Here is a 16,063-nt window from a genome sequence, read left to right on the forward strand (position 1 = left end):
CCCGCGCTGCCGCAGCGCCCTCCTCCGACTAACCGGCCCGCGCGTGTTCAGGCCTTGGGCGGCGGCCCGCATCAGAACTACACTTCCCAGGATGCCTTGCGCACCTACCTGGCTCCTGGGAGTTGTGGTCGGGAGCGGGGCCGGCTCCTGCAGGGTGGGCGGGAGCGGGAACTACATGTCCCAAGATGCAGCGCGGCGTCGCGGGGGCCGGGGGTTTGAACGGAGGGTCTCCCGCCCGTGGCGGGGCTGCGTCTACTGCGGAGGGTGCGGGAGGCTGCGGCTGCCGGGGCCGGGGTCCGGGCCGGGAGGCTGAGGCTGGCACGGCGGGCACTGGGGGCCCTGCCCCCAAGGCGATGATGGGCAAGGAGGAGGAGATAGCGCGGATCGCCCGGAGGCTGGACAAGATGGTGACCAAGAAGAGCGCGGTGAGGGGCGCGGGCCGTCAGGACCCCGGGACCCCCGCCCCGCCGAGCCCCCGCCGAGCCTGCCGAGCCCCCGTCAGGGTCGCGGTGACCATTCGAAGGGCAGGACGAGGCTCCGCCCTGGCAGAGACTCTCAGGACGCGGGGAGACCCCCGCCAGAGGCCGAGACCCCCATCCTGGGCCAGCCCTACCCTTCACCTCGCACCCACGGCAGAGGCCGCGATCCGACCTGGACCTTGTCCCGGGAACCACCCGGTTTGGACTCAGACCCCAACTGTCAGGCTGAGACCCCGCAGGCCTGGGATTCGCCCGCTTCCACCCCTCACTCCAGACCCCCTTGGGAGGCCGGGCTGGCGGAGACCCTCCTCGGCCCCGCCCCTCCAGGCCTCGCTGAAGTCCGGGCCTGTACAGCCCTGACTGGCCGCCCGCCGCCTTGGCCTTCCTCCTGCCCATCCTAGGCATCCTCGGAGTCCCCCAGAACTCCCTGCCAAGGCCCACCCCGACTCAGAGCCCTCTGTCCCACCTTAGGTCTCCCACATCCTTTCTCCGCCTTCAAGAGTTTGGAGTGTGAGATTGGACCCCTTGTTCCCTGGAGCTGTGGCGCCTCCCCTACCTCTGCCTGGTCTGGGGCTGCGGCGGCCCCGACGTCTCATTTCTCCAGCCAGCCGGCCAGAGGGCTTTCTTGGGTGGGAAGGCCTTTTTTTTCCTTGTCTGTTCAGTCACCCAAGAACCAGGTTGCCCTAATAAATTCTTTCCCTTCCATAGCCATGGCTCAGCCAGCAGCTCCTGGGGAGTGGGTAAATGCGTAGGCACCTCGGGAAAGAGCCCTTGGAGGCCCTGAGCCTGCCCTGGGAATCCCGGGGCTGCGGACTCCAGCCAGCCATGCTCGCTGTGGGGCTGGTCCTCCGTTGTCCCTAGGACAGTGAATCTTTGGGAAAAACTTAGCTGGGGCTCAGAGGGCCTAGAATTGGGCCTCCAGTTCCAGGCCTCTCTCAGTTTTGGGCCTAGGTGACCTGCGTACCCTCACAGGAAGCATCTTTACTCAGTGGTACCTGCCTCGAGGGGTGGAGGGGGTCCTGCTGCTCCTAGAGAGGCTCAATAAACAAAACGTGCTCTCTCCCCAGACTCAGCTCCTGGGGTGGGCGAGTGGTGGTGGGAGTTGTGGGGGAGGTTCAGCTTGGAGCTTAAGATGCCTGCCCAACCACCCCAGGGCTGTGTGCCTTCACTGGTGGTTTGGGGCTGGCTTTTGGGCTGAGCATGGTTGAGTTGGTCTTTGGACAGGGTTCTCCACACAGGCGGTGGAGGGGGCTGGTCCCCGTGCTGTCATTCATCCATCAAGCAACAGCACTGCCTCATCCCCAAACCCTGCACCATGTTCACACCCCTGGGAGGCAGTGGGCAGCCCAGAGCAGGGGTGTGGGAACGTCTATGGCTGTTTCCAGAGATGCCAAGAGAAAAAAGTTGCTTTCCCCAGAGGAGACAAAACAAATGCCCCCCAGGTCGGGGCAGAGATGGGTCAGGGGACCCACGGAGGACTGAGTGGGGCCAGGCAGGGCTAGGGGAGGGGATACCTAGGTGGAACACCGCGTGGATGGAAGCCCAGGGGAAAATGAGGAGGGGGGACAGGTATAGACTGGGAAGGGCGTGAGGAGGTTTGAGGCACCATGGACCGGTGAGTGAGAGCCGGCAGAGACTTCTGGTGGGTCCCAGTGCCTTCAAGGCCCCTTGGGGAGTAGGGGGCCATGACTGGGAATCCTGTTTTATGCCTCCCTGTTCCGGAGGCATCAGAAAGCTGGTATCCTGCAGCCTGGGGCTCCATTTTGGGGAAGATGATTGCTAAGTTGCGCTGTGCCCTTGTCTCTGGTGACCGTTTGTCCCGTGAGGAGCTTACCATAGGGCTGGACTCTGCAGCCCGAGGGGCAGGACTTGCCAAGGGTGATGAGGGGGAGGCTGCAGCCTGAGCAGAGATGCCATCCAGTTTGGGGAGGGGCAGGTTGTGCCTCTCCCACAGCTAGGCTGCCTTGGGTGGCTGCCTCCCCCTTGTCCTCAGACACACACACGTGAAACCTCACTGGTGGGTTCCCTGAGGCTTCTGTGGAGGAAGGCAAAGCCCAGAGCGGTGGGGTGGTGCAAGGCCTCCCCCTCACTACAGACCTGTGGTTTCAGCAGAGCTCTACGAGGAGATGGGGGCAGGTGTGTTGCTGGTGGTGGGAGGAGCAGGGCCAGAGGTCCTGAAGGGCCCCAGGGAGCTGTCTGTGTGGCGTCCTGTGGCTCGTGTGTGTGTGTGTGTGTGTGTGTGTGTGTGTGTGTGTGCGCGCGCCCTGGAGGAAGCAGACGTGGGCGAGAGTGCTGGTCAGAGAAGGGAGACAGGGCTCTGTTGGGCCAGGCGAGGTGACACAGCTGGAGGGAGTGAGTAGGGTGTGGGGGTTGATGTGAGGAGAGGAGAGGCCCCTGAGGTCTTGGCCTCAGCAAGGGGCGCTGAGGAGAGGCTGCCAGTTACGTGGGTGGAGGACATGGGACCAGGCAGGAGTGGGCACTTCTCAGGGCTGTGTTTCTTCCTGGTATGGCACCCCTGCCAGGGAGAGCTGTGGCCCTTTCCCCTGTTGGCCCTGCGGTGGTGGGTTGGGATTAAGTGCAAAGCCGCTTCCTATATCATGCCTGCGTTCCCGGGGCATCTGACCCAGGTGGGTCTCCAAATTGTCACTGCCTGTGTTTGTTCCCCCAACCCTCATGTGTAGGATGAGGTGGGCTCGCCCACCGAGAGTTGAGAGTCATTTACGTGGGTCCTCCCTTCTTCCAGGAGGGAGCCATGGACCTGCTGCGGGAGCTGAAGGCCATGCCTGTCACACTGCATCTGCTGCAGGTAGGGCCCCACGAGCCCCCCAGCTCCCAGCACCTGGCGGGGCTTCCTGCCCCCGCCCTGCTTTCGGTTGGCATGAATCCCTGCCCCTGAGGAAACGGTCCCTGCCTTTCTCTGTTGCCCCATGAGATAGGAATGGGCATTCATGAGAAACCGACGGTGTTTCTCACTGAGACTCATGCAAATGGAACGGTCACCCTCAGGAACGGTGCCCCCTCCCCTCACTGGTCCCCAGCCTTGCCCTGTGGGAGTCACCATGGGTCTGTGGGGAGGGTTTGCCCGCTGCCCCCAGCCTGGCCACTTGCCTTGCAGTCCACCCGTGTTGGCATGTCCGTCAATGCCCTGCGGAAGCAGAGCTCGGACGAGGAGGTCGTCACACTAGCCAAGTCCCTCATCAAGTCCTGGAAGAAGCTCCTGGGTATGGGTCAAGCAGCCTGGGCTGAGTTCGGGGGCAAGGGGCACCCAAGACTCTGGCCCTTCGCTGGGCAGCATTGGGTAGGGTGCTAGCTGTGCTGTCCTGGAGCAGGGAGTGACCAGTCTAGGAAGCACCAGGAGGAGAGGGGCCCCATGAGGAGGGAGGGGAGAGGTGGAGGGGGACTGCTCTGAGCCCTGGAGGGGGAACCTGAGGGGGAGCTGGGGGAGGTCACGTGGGGAAAAGTGTCAGGGCAGCCAGGGGGCAGCCCCGGACCTGAGGCAGGAGAGCTTGGAGGGGAGATGGAGGAGGAACAGGTAGGAAGGACATGGGGTTAAGAGGAGGATGGGGGGTGGTCTGCAGCCATTCAGAGGAAGTGGGGCTGTGGGGCGACTGGGATGCCACCACCAGACCCCGAGGTGCCCCTACCTTCCCAGCTCCTCCTGGGCTCTGTCCAAACCCTCAGGAAAGAGAGCTGCATGTCCTGGGCTCCATCTCTGGGGACTGTCACTCTATGGAGAGTTTCTGTACTCAGGAGGCCTTTCCAGGACCTTCATTGGCCGGGGAGAGAGGACCCTGGTCTTCAGCAGGAAGCTGGGGTTGGAGGCAGGGTCCGAGGGCTGGGGCGGTGCCTTGGTGGTGGTCTGCCCGCCTCGCTGGCCCTGCGCTGCCCTCCTGGTCTGCCTTCTCCCGGCCAGCCCTTCCTTCTTTCCTGGCACCTGTAGATGCTTCAGACGCCAAAGCCAGGGAGCGGAGGAGGGGCGGGTCTCTGCCCACGTCGTCCTCCAAGGAGGCCTCCGAGGCCCAGGACCCCAGGTAGCGCGTCCAGAAGGCACATGCCTCCCCTCCATGGCCCCGCTTTCTCGGCAGACCAAGGTGCTGAGTTCTGGGAGCCCTGGGGTGGGGGAGCTGAGGTCCCTAAAACACATTGGTTCTTCCCACTCCTTGGAAGGGACTCTCCCTGGGGTTAGCCTCTTGCTGCACACTGACCCCCTAGAGATTCCTCTGGGTCTTTTCATCCCCGAGCATCTGAGGGGAGGCTGAGTCTGCCTGGGTGCACACAGCTGACACACACCCTGAGCAGGCCTGGGGGAGGCTGCTGCTCTCATCCCCAGCTCCAGGCCAAGTCCAGGGGTGGTTCTCACTGGCCAGCTCTGGATATCCCCCTTGGCCTGGTGTCTGTTGATGCTGGTCCCTCCTTCCCTGGGGATGCCCCAGCCTGTGGCGTGATGCAGGTTCTGGAGCCGTGAGGCCTCTCTGCCGCCCTGGTGATGGCTGTGGCTGAGAGGCAGCTGTGCTCTTGACTTCACTGGGCAGCAGTGGCCAAGGGCCAGGAAAAGCTGACCCTGAATCCATGGCATGGCCTTGTAGAGATGTGGGCTCATCCGCCCACCTGCACATGTTGTTTTTCCTCCAGGAAGCTGCCTGCTTCCACTGACTTCCATGGAGATCATGGGGTCACGAGATCCAGGAGTGTGAGAGGAGGGCTGGCTGGATACAGGGGGTGCCCAGACCTGCAAGGGGTGGGGCTACCTGTGTAGTGGTACCAGGTTTTGGATGACCCCTAGCCCCGACCTGGCAGTCTGCTTCAGGCACTGTGGCCCCATGTTCCAGGCCTCCCTGAGGCAGAGACCCTGTCTGGGATTGTGCCCCACTCAGTGAGCCTCACTGCCTCTGGCTGGACTGCATGGACACACTGGAGCTGACTGCAGATGGGCAGGGTTGTGGGCTGCTGTCAGAGTGGAGCAGACGAGGTCTGGGGGCATCGTGGCTGTGACGTTGGCTTTTCTGGGGACTGCATCTCATGGGGGTGCATGTGGCCCGAGTGGGCCTCTCTCCAGCCGCAAGAGGCCAGAGCTGCCTAGGATGCCCTCGACACCAAGGATCACCACATTTCCCCCGGTGCCAGTCACCTGTGACGCTGTGCGAACCAAGTGTCGTGAGATGCTGACCGCTGCTCTGCAGACAGACCGTGAGTGCTTGGGTTGGGGCCACCCAGCACACCTCAGGGTCCTGGCTCCTGACACACACTCCATTCCCAGGCCTGGGCCCTGCCTGCCTGCAGAGGCCTGAATCCAGCTGGTGGCTGCTGCCCTTGGGGGTGGGGATCCCACACAGGTTGAGGTGTGGGGGTTAGAGCTGGCAGGGCTCTTTCTTAGAGCTTATCAGGGCTCTTTCTTACAGATGACCACGTGGCCATTGGTGCAGACTGCGAGTGCCTGGCGGGCCAGATCGAAGAATATATCCTTTGTATGGGGGCTGGGCGCTGGGTGGGCTGCAGTTTCTGGGGGTTGCAGGGTTAACCAGGCCCAGTTCCCTTGGCAGCCACTGCTTGGTCCCCTTAACAGGGAGTTGGGCAGTCGGGGGCCCTCCTAGACCCTATGGAGTCTGACCACGCCTGCAGTGGACTTGGGTCCCAGACCCTGCGCCTGCAGTTGGGCCTCAGCCAGGAATGTGTCAGTGTCAGGACCCTGTGTTGCTGGCTTTTCTGACACGGTCCCCAATAGCCCAGGGACGGGTTGGAGGGCAGGGCGTTGGCTTTGGGACAGGTCCTTAAACACCCGTACGTATCTTCCGGGATGTGGGAAACACAGACATGAAGTACAAGAACCGTGTGCGGAGCCGCCTCTCCAACCTGAAGGATGCCAAGAACCCCGGCCTGCGGCGCAAGGTGCTGTGTGGCGCCATCACACCCCAGCAGATTGCTGTCATGACCTCAGAGGTGAGCCTACCAGGGGCACAGGGGGCTGCCCTGGGGGCTGCGGGCTAAGCATGTGCCCCTCGCCCTAGGAGATGGCTAGCGATGAGCTGAAGGAGATCCGCAAGGCCATGACCAAGGAGGCCATCCGTGAGCACCAGATGGCGCGCACAGGTGGCACACAGACGGACCTGTTTACCTGTGGCAAGTGCAGAAAGAAGAACTGCACCTACACGCAGGTAAGCGCTGGTTGCCTCTGGGGCCCTGCCCTGCCCTTGCTGACAGCTGGGTCCCACTTGCATGGACGCATATGGGGTACGCTGTGTGAGAGATGCTGAGGTTCGGGTCTGACTTTAGCCTCTGACGGGGCTGGAAGCTGCCTTCACCCTTAAGGCCTCCTCCTTGCCAAGGTCCCCAGTAAGCAGCCTTCAGTGGTGGGTATAGTGTGCTCTGAGTCACTAAAGTTGGCGGGGCCTGGCCCAACTGTGTTGCTGCTGGCAGGGGGATGGGTGCCCGGTAGTGGCAGTGGGAATACACTGAGTCATGGAGGTAGACACTGATGGGGCCCCAAGAGATGTCAGGGGGCCCTGTAAGCAGAAAGCAGTTGGGGTGGCTCCAAGGTTGGGGTCGCTGGGTAGGCTCAGCCCAGGTCATCCAAGAGGGCCAAGGTGTCATGAGGCCAGTGCTGCCTGAAGATGTAGGGGGTGCTCCCCAGGTTGTGACTCCAGGGAAGTCCTGCTCCCAGGGCCCTCCAGCTGCCAGTAACTGAGGTCCTGGGGCTGGGTACCCCGCCATCACGACCCTCCCCACAGGTGCAGACCCGCAGCTCTGATGAGCCCATGACCACCTTCGTTGTCTGCAATGAGTGTGGGAACCGCTGGAAGGTAGGGGTGAGCCCAGGCCGTCCTGTTCTTTGGAGGTGGTTGTCTGAAGTGTGAATTCGGGGATGGCCATGCCGACCAGTCTCTTGGGAGCTGTGAAGGTGGTGGATAGCCCTGCCTCCTGCCCTCTGGGGTCCTGCAGGCCACATGGATGCTGCCTCTTGTCTGTTTCTTGCAGTTCTGCTGAGCCCTTGTGCACGTGTGCCTGCAGCCTTGGGCCATGGCCAGTGCTGGCCAGTGCCCTTTCCCCATCCTCTGCTGACAGATACAGACACAGCTTCTTGGAAACCTGCCCTCAGAAGGCAGCACACCCTGCCCTCTGTCCTACCTGCAGTGCACCTTTCCCCTCAAATCATTAAATGTTTCTTTTTGCCACCGTTTTGTCCCTAGCCATTGGTCCTGGTGGGCCACGCACAAACTTGGGCTTCAAGCTGGGTCCCCATCCCCTCACTTCTGGTCTGTCACCCCCACCACCCGCTGCTGTAGGAACAGTCCACCTGGGGCCATGTGACACAGGCTTGGCCTGGTGGGACAGCCCTGGAGGGAAGAGCCAGTGTGTGCCCATGGCCGGGCAGGGCTGGGCATGCATAGCATGAATGGGGGGAGGGGTCTTGGGTGCACAGAGGACCAGGGTCTCAGGATCTCTCCAGGTACTGCAGCTTAGGGTCAAGGGATCATGCAGGGAGGTGAAATCTGGGCCCACAGCTGTGCCTGCCTGCAACCCTTCAGGATGCCCCTGCCCCACTGCTTGTGGAGGCAGTGTGGATGGGGGTGGACCCCTGATGAGGGTCCTGGGCCCTGGTGCAGTTCTGAATTGCTTACCAACTGGAAATTCAGGGATCAGAGGGGCAAGCCTGTGCCTTGTGGGGCCTCTGACACAGTATAGGTGCCACTGCCTGGCACCCAGGTTCTCAGAGACGTCACCTCGTCAGTGTCCTGCCCCGGCCTCTGGAGACAATCTTTGATACCTGCCAGGGACCTTGCCTGCTGAGGACCTGGCCAGTACCTCTTGTGTTGCCAGCTTTGATGGCAAGGTGCCTTGGGGGCTGCACTTGCCTGATCACAGGCCCTCAAATGGGGAGGGCTGAGCACCTGGTCCCTGCACTGGGCAGGGCTGCTCCCCTGCTGGGGGTCCCAGACAACTCATCCTCTCAGAGAGGAAAGACTTTTGCTTTAAAAATATCTTCAATAATATTCTATTTTGGGAGTAAGAGGAGCGGAGTTAAATATGAAAACATTTTCTTTTTTTGATAAGACACACAGTGCCATATTTCCTGGTTTAAACTCAATGACCATATAAAAGAGAAATCCGGTCCTGCTGCCTTGAGCCTAGTTCTGAGGTCCTCAGTCTAATCCCGGGGTGCATACGGCACCAGGCAGAGGTCTCCTTGTATCACAGAACTAAACAGAAGGCCTGCTGTCCACGAAAGGGTTTCCCAGGGACCCTGTGAGGTTTGTGGCTCCAGGATGCTTCCAGGGAGGGTACCTCCTTTCCCCACGTGCGAACCCCAGCAGGAGGACTCCGTGGCCAGAGGCAGGGGGTGGTTGATTCAAGAAAGGTCGCCTGGGTCCAGAGGCACTCACGCCTGCCTCTCAGCAGGACCCTGGTACACTGCGTCCCCCAGGTGGGCAAGGGGCCTCTGGCGCTGCACCTGCCACTCTTGCCTGGGACCACCCCGGGGTGCTGGGCCCGGTGGGTGTTCCTGACACCTGCTGAAGCGCTCCCGTGAAAGGAGTCTCTGCCGCGGGAGGCGTCCCACATCTGGGCGGCCACGTGGGCAGCCTAGGCCTCGCTGGAGGACTGGGAGGCCCCCTGGAGCAGCAGGGCGCGGTAGGCGGGGGAGCTGAGGAAGCGGGGGTAGGAGTCTCGGTGCATCAGCGTGTAAATCTGCAGCTGTGCGTCATCGAACGTGTGCGCCGACGGCTCCTGCATCTTCTTGTTGATGCCCTCCCGCACCCGGGAGTCCAGGCTCACCTGCGGGACGGGGCCACGGTCAGGGGCGCGGAGACGCCCCTACCCTCCCACCCTGGGCCCGACGCAGCGCACCTCCTTGGGGGACAGGATAGACACGTAGTCCTCGTAGATGAGCCGGGCCTTCTCATCTACCACATGCTGGTTGGCTTCGGCCTTGAGCTCCTCGCAGGCTAGCCAGAAGAGCATGTTCTCCTCGCTGTACTCCGTGCGCAGGAACTCCCGGAATACACTGCGACCCGCGGGGCTGTGCATCAGCTTGTCAAAGGACTGGGCCCAGCTCCGCACCTCTTCCGGGGTCGGGGTCGGCGTCGGCGTCGGCGTGGCGCTGCGGAGGGCATCCGGGCATCAGCCGGCTTCGTCAGGCTCCACCCCCTCCCGCGCAGAGCCCCAGGGGCAGACTCACCAGACTTCACAACTGGGGAGGGGCTGCAGCCTGCTCTCCCGGGAGGCTCGCCAGGCCCGCCTCCGTTCTTCGTTCCTATGGGCAGAGGGGAAGGTGGCACTGCCCTCCAGGCACACATATGCGTGCAGGACACTCCACACACAGGTGTTAGAACGGGCAGGAGGCCTCGGGGTTCTCAACACACGGGTGAACCCGTCGCAGGTGGGTCTGCTTCTTTCCCAGCCTTTGGTCCCGCCCTGGGACGTCTTCTTGCCTTCGGGGCTTCACAGGCCCCAGGTGTCTGCCTCCCTCCCTCCCTGGCCTGACCTAGACCCTCGCTGCTTTTTCCTACAGACCCCACTGATGTGGTGAAGGCCCAGCCCGTGTGTCTGACCCCTGACTCTCCCCAGGCGATCTGCTTCCCTCCTTAGCTCCGGGCGCAGCATCGGTGATGGCTTCCAAGTCCACACCTCCAGCCAGACCTCTCACCAGGGTCAGTGATACGGCTAAGGACATCTCAGACTCAGGGTTTGGACAGAACTCAGTTCCCTCCTTACCCCACCTTTCAGATGCCATGCCAAACTCCTCTCCTGGTCCCTACAGGCAAAGGTTAAGTGGGTCCTAACAGTTCATGGCCTCCCATCCCTAACCCCAGGCAGTTTCTCTGTTTCAGGCATGGGCTCAGGTCTCAGTTGTTCACTGGTTGGCTGATCCCCACTTGGGTCCCCTCAGCACTGTCTACTCAACAGCCAAGGACTGAAAACCTGTAAAGAGCCATATGCCTCTGAGCCACAAAACCCCCAACAGGTTCCCTATGTGCTCAGAAACTAGTTCACCCCTGGAGGCCCAGTGCCTGCCCCCACCCACCGACTGTCCCGGGGCCAGGTTTCCACTCAAAGCCCCTCCACCTGATGCTGTCTGTAGGACCTGCTTTGTCTTGTTGTTTTAGTCCCCAGGGCCAGTCTGGATGAGCTTACAGAGACAGACAGAGACAAGACAGACACACATACCGCCCTAACTTACAGCAGAGACACACACGCACATGCACGCCAGGTGCCTGCATGTGGATACCACCTGCACTGACCACTAGTCACCAAGCCCCTGGATAAGTGCTGTGGGTGGCAGGGGTACCCTACTTGGAGGTGATGCCTCAAAAGCCTCCTAAGGACTAAGGAGCAGGGTCCTGGATCCTAGGTCTGCTCAGCGCCCCCTCCCCACCAGGCCTATCAAGCATCCCCAGGCCCACGTACCAAGAGCAGCTGCAACAGCAGCACCAGCACAAGCAGCAGGGGTTTCGCCTGGGGGGAGCCGGGGGAGCCGCATCATGACTGGACATCGAGGGGGGCTGGTCCGCCTCCTCTGGCCCTGTTTGCTGGGGGAAGACAGGGCTGCCTCAGCCTCCAGGCAGAGCCCATGGTTACCACCCGCTTTCCAGCCCCAACTGCCCACTGGACGCCACGCTCCCTCCCAGGACTATGACCCTTGTGACCTCCCAGATGTCCATGGGTCTCTGAACTCCTAGTCATGCCCTTAGCCCCCCCACCCCCCAAGGGGCGGAGGCCAGGGTGGAGGCAGCCCACCTGCTTCTCGGCCTCAGGTGGGGTGGGCATGGATGGGTGGAGGAGGTTGCCAGGGCTCCGTGGTGCCTGTTCCAGGACACCTGTTTCTGTCACCACAGCCTGGGGGTCTGAGAAGAGAGGCCGGGGTTCTCACTGAGAACCTTACACCCGCCCTGGCTGGCACCCTGCCAGGCATTCTGAGTCTCTCCCTACCTGCCTCCCCGGCCTCCCACCTCAGACTACTCTGCCCAGGCCCAACCCCCACTCTAGTCTACACCGCAGTTGTGAGGGGATGGGGATCAGGAAGGAGGAGACCCCAGACAAGATCTCCACAGGAGGTTCTGGGACACCCCCATCTGCTCACTCCCTGAAAGCCGGAAGCAGGGGTTCCTCTTTCTTGGTTTCCGGCTCCTGGCCCCTCCCAGGGGGCTGCAGGCCCCCAGAGACTGAGGCTCTCAGGGGTGGTGGTAGACATTTGGAACCTCCATCCCAGCTCCCTCCATCCCAGGTTTTCCAGGGGATGAGTGGTGAGAGGTGGGGAGGCTGCTTCCCACCAGGAGTTGGGAAGGGTTGCGGGGCCTTGGAGGACTCCCACCTGCTCCCAGGGACTCCGCAGAGGGAGCAGACCAGGCCTGTGGCACGGAGCACGGGAGTAGGACTTGGGGCTGAGGCAGGACGTCCTGAAGGTGCGGGCAGTGCAGCAGGCACGGCTGAAGAGGGCTGAGAGCCGCCAGGCACCACCGCCTTTTCAGCCCGGACGCTGGCTCCGCACCCAACCTTCGCTCCGCACCCAGCCTTCGACTGGCACCTCCGGGTCTCCCAGCCTCCCTTCCCCTCCCCACCCCCAGGCTGCGGAAACCGCTGCGGCCCCAGGCCTTGCCGCAGGCGGGTGGTGGCGCGTCTTGCTCCCGGGCGGGTAGGAGCCGCGGGGTCCCTTCCGCTCGGAGCGGCATCGGGGCGAACCTTCCCCTTCCGCAGTGCGGGCGTGCCGGGGGTGCCCAGTCCCACCCGGATGAGCGGCCCCTGTTGGGAACGCGGGGACCGAGGGCGGCCAATCAGGCTCCAGGAGGCAGTTTTGAACGCCTTCCCACCTGCCCTCACCCCACCCCCACCTCGGCCCAGGTGAGGCATCCGCCCCCTTCCCCGGCCCAGGGGCGGCCCCTGGCGTGTCTGGGGCGCGGACCTTCTGAAACCCCGCCGCGAGAGGCTCACGACTTGGTTTCACTTTATTTTCTCATTAAATGAACATTCTCTCTGCTGCACCCCGCCCCCCCCCCCCCCACCCCGCTTCCATTCCTCAGCTTTGGCCTTTCAGTGCCTGTTTGGTTCAGTTGGCCTCTTGGGGTCTGCGATGGCAGGAGAGGAAAACGATGTTGCAGGATGGGCCCCAGGGCGGTCACTGGCTGGGCAACCCCAGCGTCCCGTCTCCTGGCCAGGTGCTGGTGCTCAGAGGTGACAGCCCGAGATATGCACGCTGAGGGCACCCCTGTCTTCAGTCTAAGCATGCAGAGGCCCCTGCCCTGACCCAGATCTGGGGGCCAGGTGTAGGGGCCCATGGGGTCTTGGCCTGGTTTCCCCTGGATCATGGGAAGGTGGACCCTCAAGCTTCCAGCAAACAGACAAGATGGGGAAACAGCAGCCCCACAGCTTGCCTTCCCGCAGGGGTCAAGTTTCTAGGGAAAGGAAGGGGTGTGGCAACCTCTGAGGTCTGGTAGCTGTACCCCAGTCGGGCTGTGACTTCCCCAGGCAGAGCGGCTCTTCCTCCTCTGCATCTCCACCCACTGTGAGTGGGGGCAGGGCCCCAATTCCCCCCCACCGCCCCCTAGCTCCCTGAAGATTAAACTCCCTAGGCTGCCTTCTCCCAATCAGCTCTGAACTGGAGGAGGGGACCTGCCTGAGAGTGCAGCGCCCAGGTGCTGGGGGCTGAGTTTGTGGCAGAGAGAGGGAGAGGCCGCCCCTCTGCCCTGGTTGTAGGCCCTGGACGTTGTCGCCCACCCCTGGACCTGGCTCCCTGCACCATCCCCAGGCCGGCTGGGACCACTTATGCCTCTGGGGCACCTGCTCTCTCTCCTGGTGGGGTTACAGGATCAGTATCAGTGCTCCTGCCCCTCATCCGGGCATGTGGAAGGGGGCTCCTTCTCCTTCCCCAGCCCCATCCAGGCTTTGGCCCCTAAGTCTAGGATGGGAGAAGCTGGACGGGCAGTAAGTCTGGCCTCTGGGGACAGAGGTTCCCTCGGGAGCAACTGCTGCTCTGCTCCACAGAAGGAAAAAGAACGTCCCCGAGCCCGCCCAGTCCAAAAAAAGAATAAGAAAATGTGACAATCCCAGGAAAAAATGCCATAACCTTTGTGAGGGGGGTTGCCAGAGGGGCTCCATTCTCTTCTCATCCTCCTCAGCACCTTTCCTGTCTGCTTCGCCCCCGCCCCTCCACCACTGGGCTGGTAGGGAAGTCCCAGCCTAGCGGCTCCAAGGCAGACCAGTTTTCCTAGCCCTGGTGACCCTCGCCCCAGCCCACCTCTGCGATGGCAGGGGCAACCCACTTCTCTCTCTCCCTCTCTCGGCTAATAGGGTCTGGCCTGGAGAAGTCTGCCCCTTTCTCCGGCCTCTGACGCCCCCACCCTACCCTCAAGGAACTCGCCACGCGCCCCACTCACCAGCGACCCAAAGGCGAGGTGGGGGCGGGAGGGGCCAGGTCGCTCTGGGCCCCACCCTGGCTGCCGAAGGGGCGTGCACTGCAGCAGCAGGACTCAAGTCAGACGGCAGGAGGTCCTCCTGCGCGTTCTGGAGCGAGGCTGGCGCCAGGAGCCCCCGATCAGCTCGGGCCGGGGGCGCAGCGCCTCCCCTCCGACTGGCGGGGATGACTGGCTGCCAGATCCAGCGGGGTGGGGGCGGGGGCAGTACGGGTGTCCCGCCTCGGCCCCTCCCCACCAGGCTGAAGGGGGGACGGGAGACGCGGAAACCTGGGTTCTTCCGGCCCCCCCCCCACTTTGAGCAATCACTTCCCCAGGCTTTGAGCTGCAGAAAAAGGGGAACCCGCTTGCAACGCCCCCTCCCCCACGCGCGGGGACTGCATCCAGTCCCGCCGCGGCCCAGGGTCCACGTGGACCCCGCGGCGGGAGTCCTTGGGGCGCGGATCTGGGCGCTGGTTTCCGAAGCTCCCGCCCCGCACAGCCCACGGGCCCCGGGCCGGAGGGGCAGGGCCGCCGTCCTGGGCGCCGCGCGCGCGCACTCACCGGCCGCGCTCCCGAGCCGCTCGCGCCTCAGCCGCCGGCCCGCGCGTTCCGAGGTCCGGCCGGATCGTCGGGGAGAGGGCGCAGGCTTCAGTGCGCAGGCGCCTCGGCCGCACTTCCCCAAAGCGCGGGGCCGGGACTTCCTCGCGCGGGGAGGTGCCCGGCCCGGCCCGCCCCGCCCCGAGCTCTGCCGGCTCCGCGCCCCACCCGCCCCCTCCCCACCGCTCCGCGCGCTTCTGCGCGGCGCCTGGGTCCCCATTGTCGCTGAGTGGCCCGCGGAGATGAGGTGCTGATGCTGGGGCCTCTGGCTCCCGGAGCGGCTGAAGTGGTACTGCGGCAGCTGGGGGTGTGGCCGTGCCTCCAGCTCTTCTCGGCGGGGCCAGTCCAGCGTTGCAGTTACTGGGGGGGTGGGGGAGGGGGTGGGGGAGGGGGTGGGGGGGTGGAAGGGGGCGACTGCATAGGCTGCTTGCCCCTCTTAAGGAAGGGAGAGGCGGCTCGAAAGGACTGGACCCCGTGGTCACTCCTGGGCCGTCCCTAGGCTCTCTGACACTGAGTATCCTTAGCTGTGAAACGCGGTTAAGGGCGTGCTGTCAGTCACCGTGCTGTAGGGCCTTCCCAAGGAAGGCGGTTCCTGGGCTGCAGCGCCACTGGGGGTGGGGTGGGGGGCAATGGTTCTTATATCCGGGCTGTCCTTATATCCAAAGTCCCTGTCCATGTGGCCAGCTGAGTCCCTTTCAACCCCTCCAGTTGCCCCAAGATGTTCTAAAGTTTAAAGCCACACCCTCCCCTTTGCCAGGAATGCCTGTCTCTTCTCTTTGGCCAAATCTCGTATTTTATGACTCGATGAGTTAAATACCTTATCCCAGCATGCTTTGGGCCCGTGTTTGGACGGCCCTGACCCTGCTCTGGAAGTGGTCTGCAGAGTGTCTGAGTCCCCTAGCCTCAGAGCGTGTACAGCTCCTGTCCCTTGGTCCCCGGGCCTGCTCACAAAATGCCTTCCAGTTGCACAAAGTTGTACATGCTCACGTTTTTCAGCGCTCTTGGGGATATAAAGGGAAGGGGGGAGTTTACAACTGTCTTCATCCTGCGAATGTCTGGGTGTTCTCTACGTGTCAGCCTTGGGACCTGGCAGTGGGCAGGACAGACCAGCCGCGGAGCAGACAAGAAATAGACTCGCAGACTGGGTGAGAGGTGAGGAGGGCTAAGGAGAACCACAGAGCAGAGAGCGGGTGTTTCAGACCTGCATCTTGCTTGGCAAAGGATAGAACTGGAGCCAGTAGGGCAGCTAGGCAGAGCTGAGCTGGAGAGTGCAGGCCAAGGCCAGGGAGGAGGGAGAGGCCCCGCAGGCTGGGGGCCCTCTTATGCTGTGTCCTCAGAGGGTTTGGCTGTCATGTTGACAGGCTGGCTGGGCCAGAGCAGAGGCCAGAAGCCTACCCAGGTGGGAGGTGGCTGCTGCTTATATAACCTAGATAACAGTCCCAGGAGGTAAGGCCTTCAAAGATGGGCCAACACTTAGTCCAGGCCACACAGCCATGCTCATGCTGTGATGCTTGACATGGCATCTCCACCTGCATCCTGAGACGTGTAGGGCAGCTGGATGTGGTGGGGGTTGGTGTACCTCTCTCCTGGGGTAACACTGGGGGT

The 16,063-nt window shown here is 62.9% G+C and overlaps 2 protein-coding genes across 12 annotated transcripts; one reads left to right on the top strand and one right to left on the bottom strand.

Annotated features, from left to right (window-relative positions):
* The first annotated feature begins 216 nt into the window (after nt 1-216).
* On the top strand, nt 217-7,649 carry TCEA2 (transcription elongation factor A2). Of its 7 annotated transcripts, none has more exons than XM_027559241.1 (10): nt 217-425; nt 3,223-3,285; nt 3,595-3,700; nt 4,420-4,510; nt 5,521-5,666; nt 5,879-5,935; nt 6,262-6,416; nt 6,488-6,631; nt 7,205-7,276; nt 7,452-7,649. In XM_027559241.1, the coding sequence occupies exons 1-10, from the start codon at nt 354-356 to the stop codon at nt 7,458-7,460; spliced, it is 915 nt and encodes a 304-aa protein (XP_027415042.1). In that variant the 5' UTR covers nt 217-353; the 3' UTR covers nt 7,461-7,649. The 7 variants fall into 7 exon arrangements, with proteins under 7 accessions (XP_027415042.1, XP_027415039.1, XP_027415041.1 ...); XM_027559240.1 differs by having other exon boundaries at nt 219-425; nt 6,485-6,631; XM_027559243.1 differs by having other exon boundaries at nt 219-425; nt 5,536-5,666.
* An 804-nt stretch (nt 7,650-8,453) lies between these two features.
* On the bottom strand, nt 8,454-14,526 carry RGS19 (regulator of G protein signaling 19). 5 transcript variants are annotated; one of them, XM_027559232.1, is made up of 7 exons: nt 14,423-14,515; nt 13,844-13,981; nt 11,211-11,317; nt 10,881-11,002; nt 9,652-9,726; nt 9,321-9,573; nt 8,454-9,248 (listed from the first exon to the last, which is right to left on the bottom strand). In XM_027559232.1, the coding sequence occupies exons 3-7, from the start codon at nt 11,238-11,240 to the stop codon at nt 9,057-9,059; spliced, it is 672 nt and encodes a 223-aa protein (XP_027415033.1). In that variant the 5' UTR covers nt 11,241-11,317; nt 13,844-13,981; nt 14,423-14,515; the 3' UTR covers nt 8,454-9,056. The 5 variants fall into 5 exon arrangements, with proteins under 5 accessions (XP_027415033.1, XP_027415036.1, XP_027415034.1 ...); XM_027559235.1 differs by lacking the exon at nt 13,844-13,981 and having other exon boundaries at nt 14,423-14,526; XM_027559233.1 differs by lacking the exons at nt 13,844-13,981; nt 14,423-14,515 and adding an exon at nt 11,785-12,212.
* Nucleotides 14,527-16,063: the final 1,537 nt, after the last annotated feature.

The sequence above is a fragment of the Bos indicus x Bos taurus genome, chromosome 13 (assembly GCF_003369695.1).
Source record: "Bos indicus x Bos taurus breed Angus x Brahman F1 hybrid chromosome 13, Bos_hybrid_MaternalHap_v2.0, whole genome shotgun sequence".
NCBI classification, from domain to species: domain Eukaryota; kingdom Metazoa; phylum Chordata; class Mammalia; order Artiodactyla; family Bovidae; genus Bos; species Bos indicus x Bos taurus.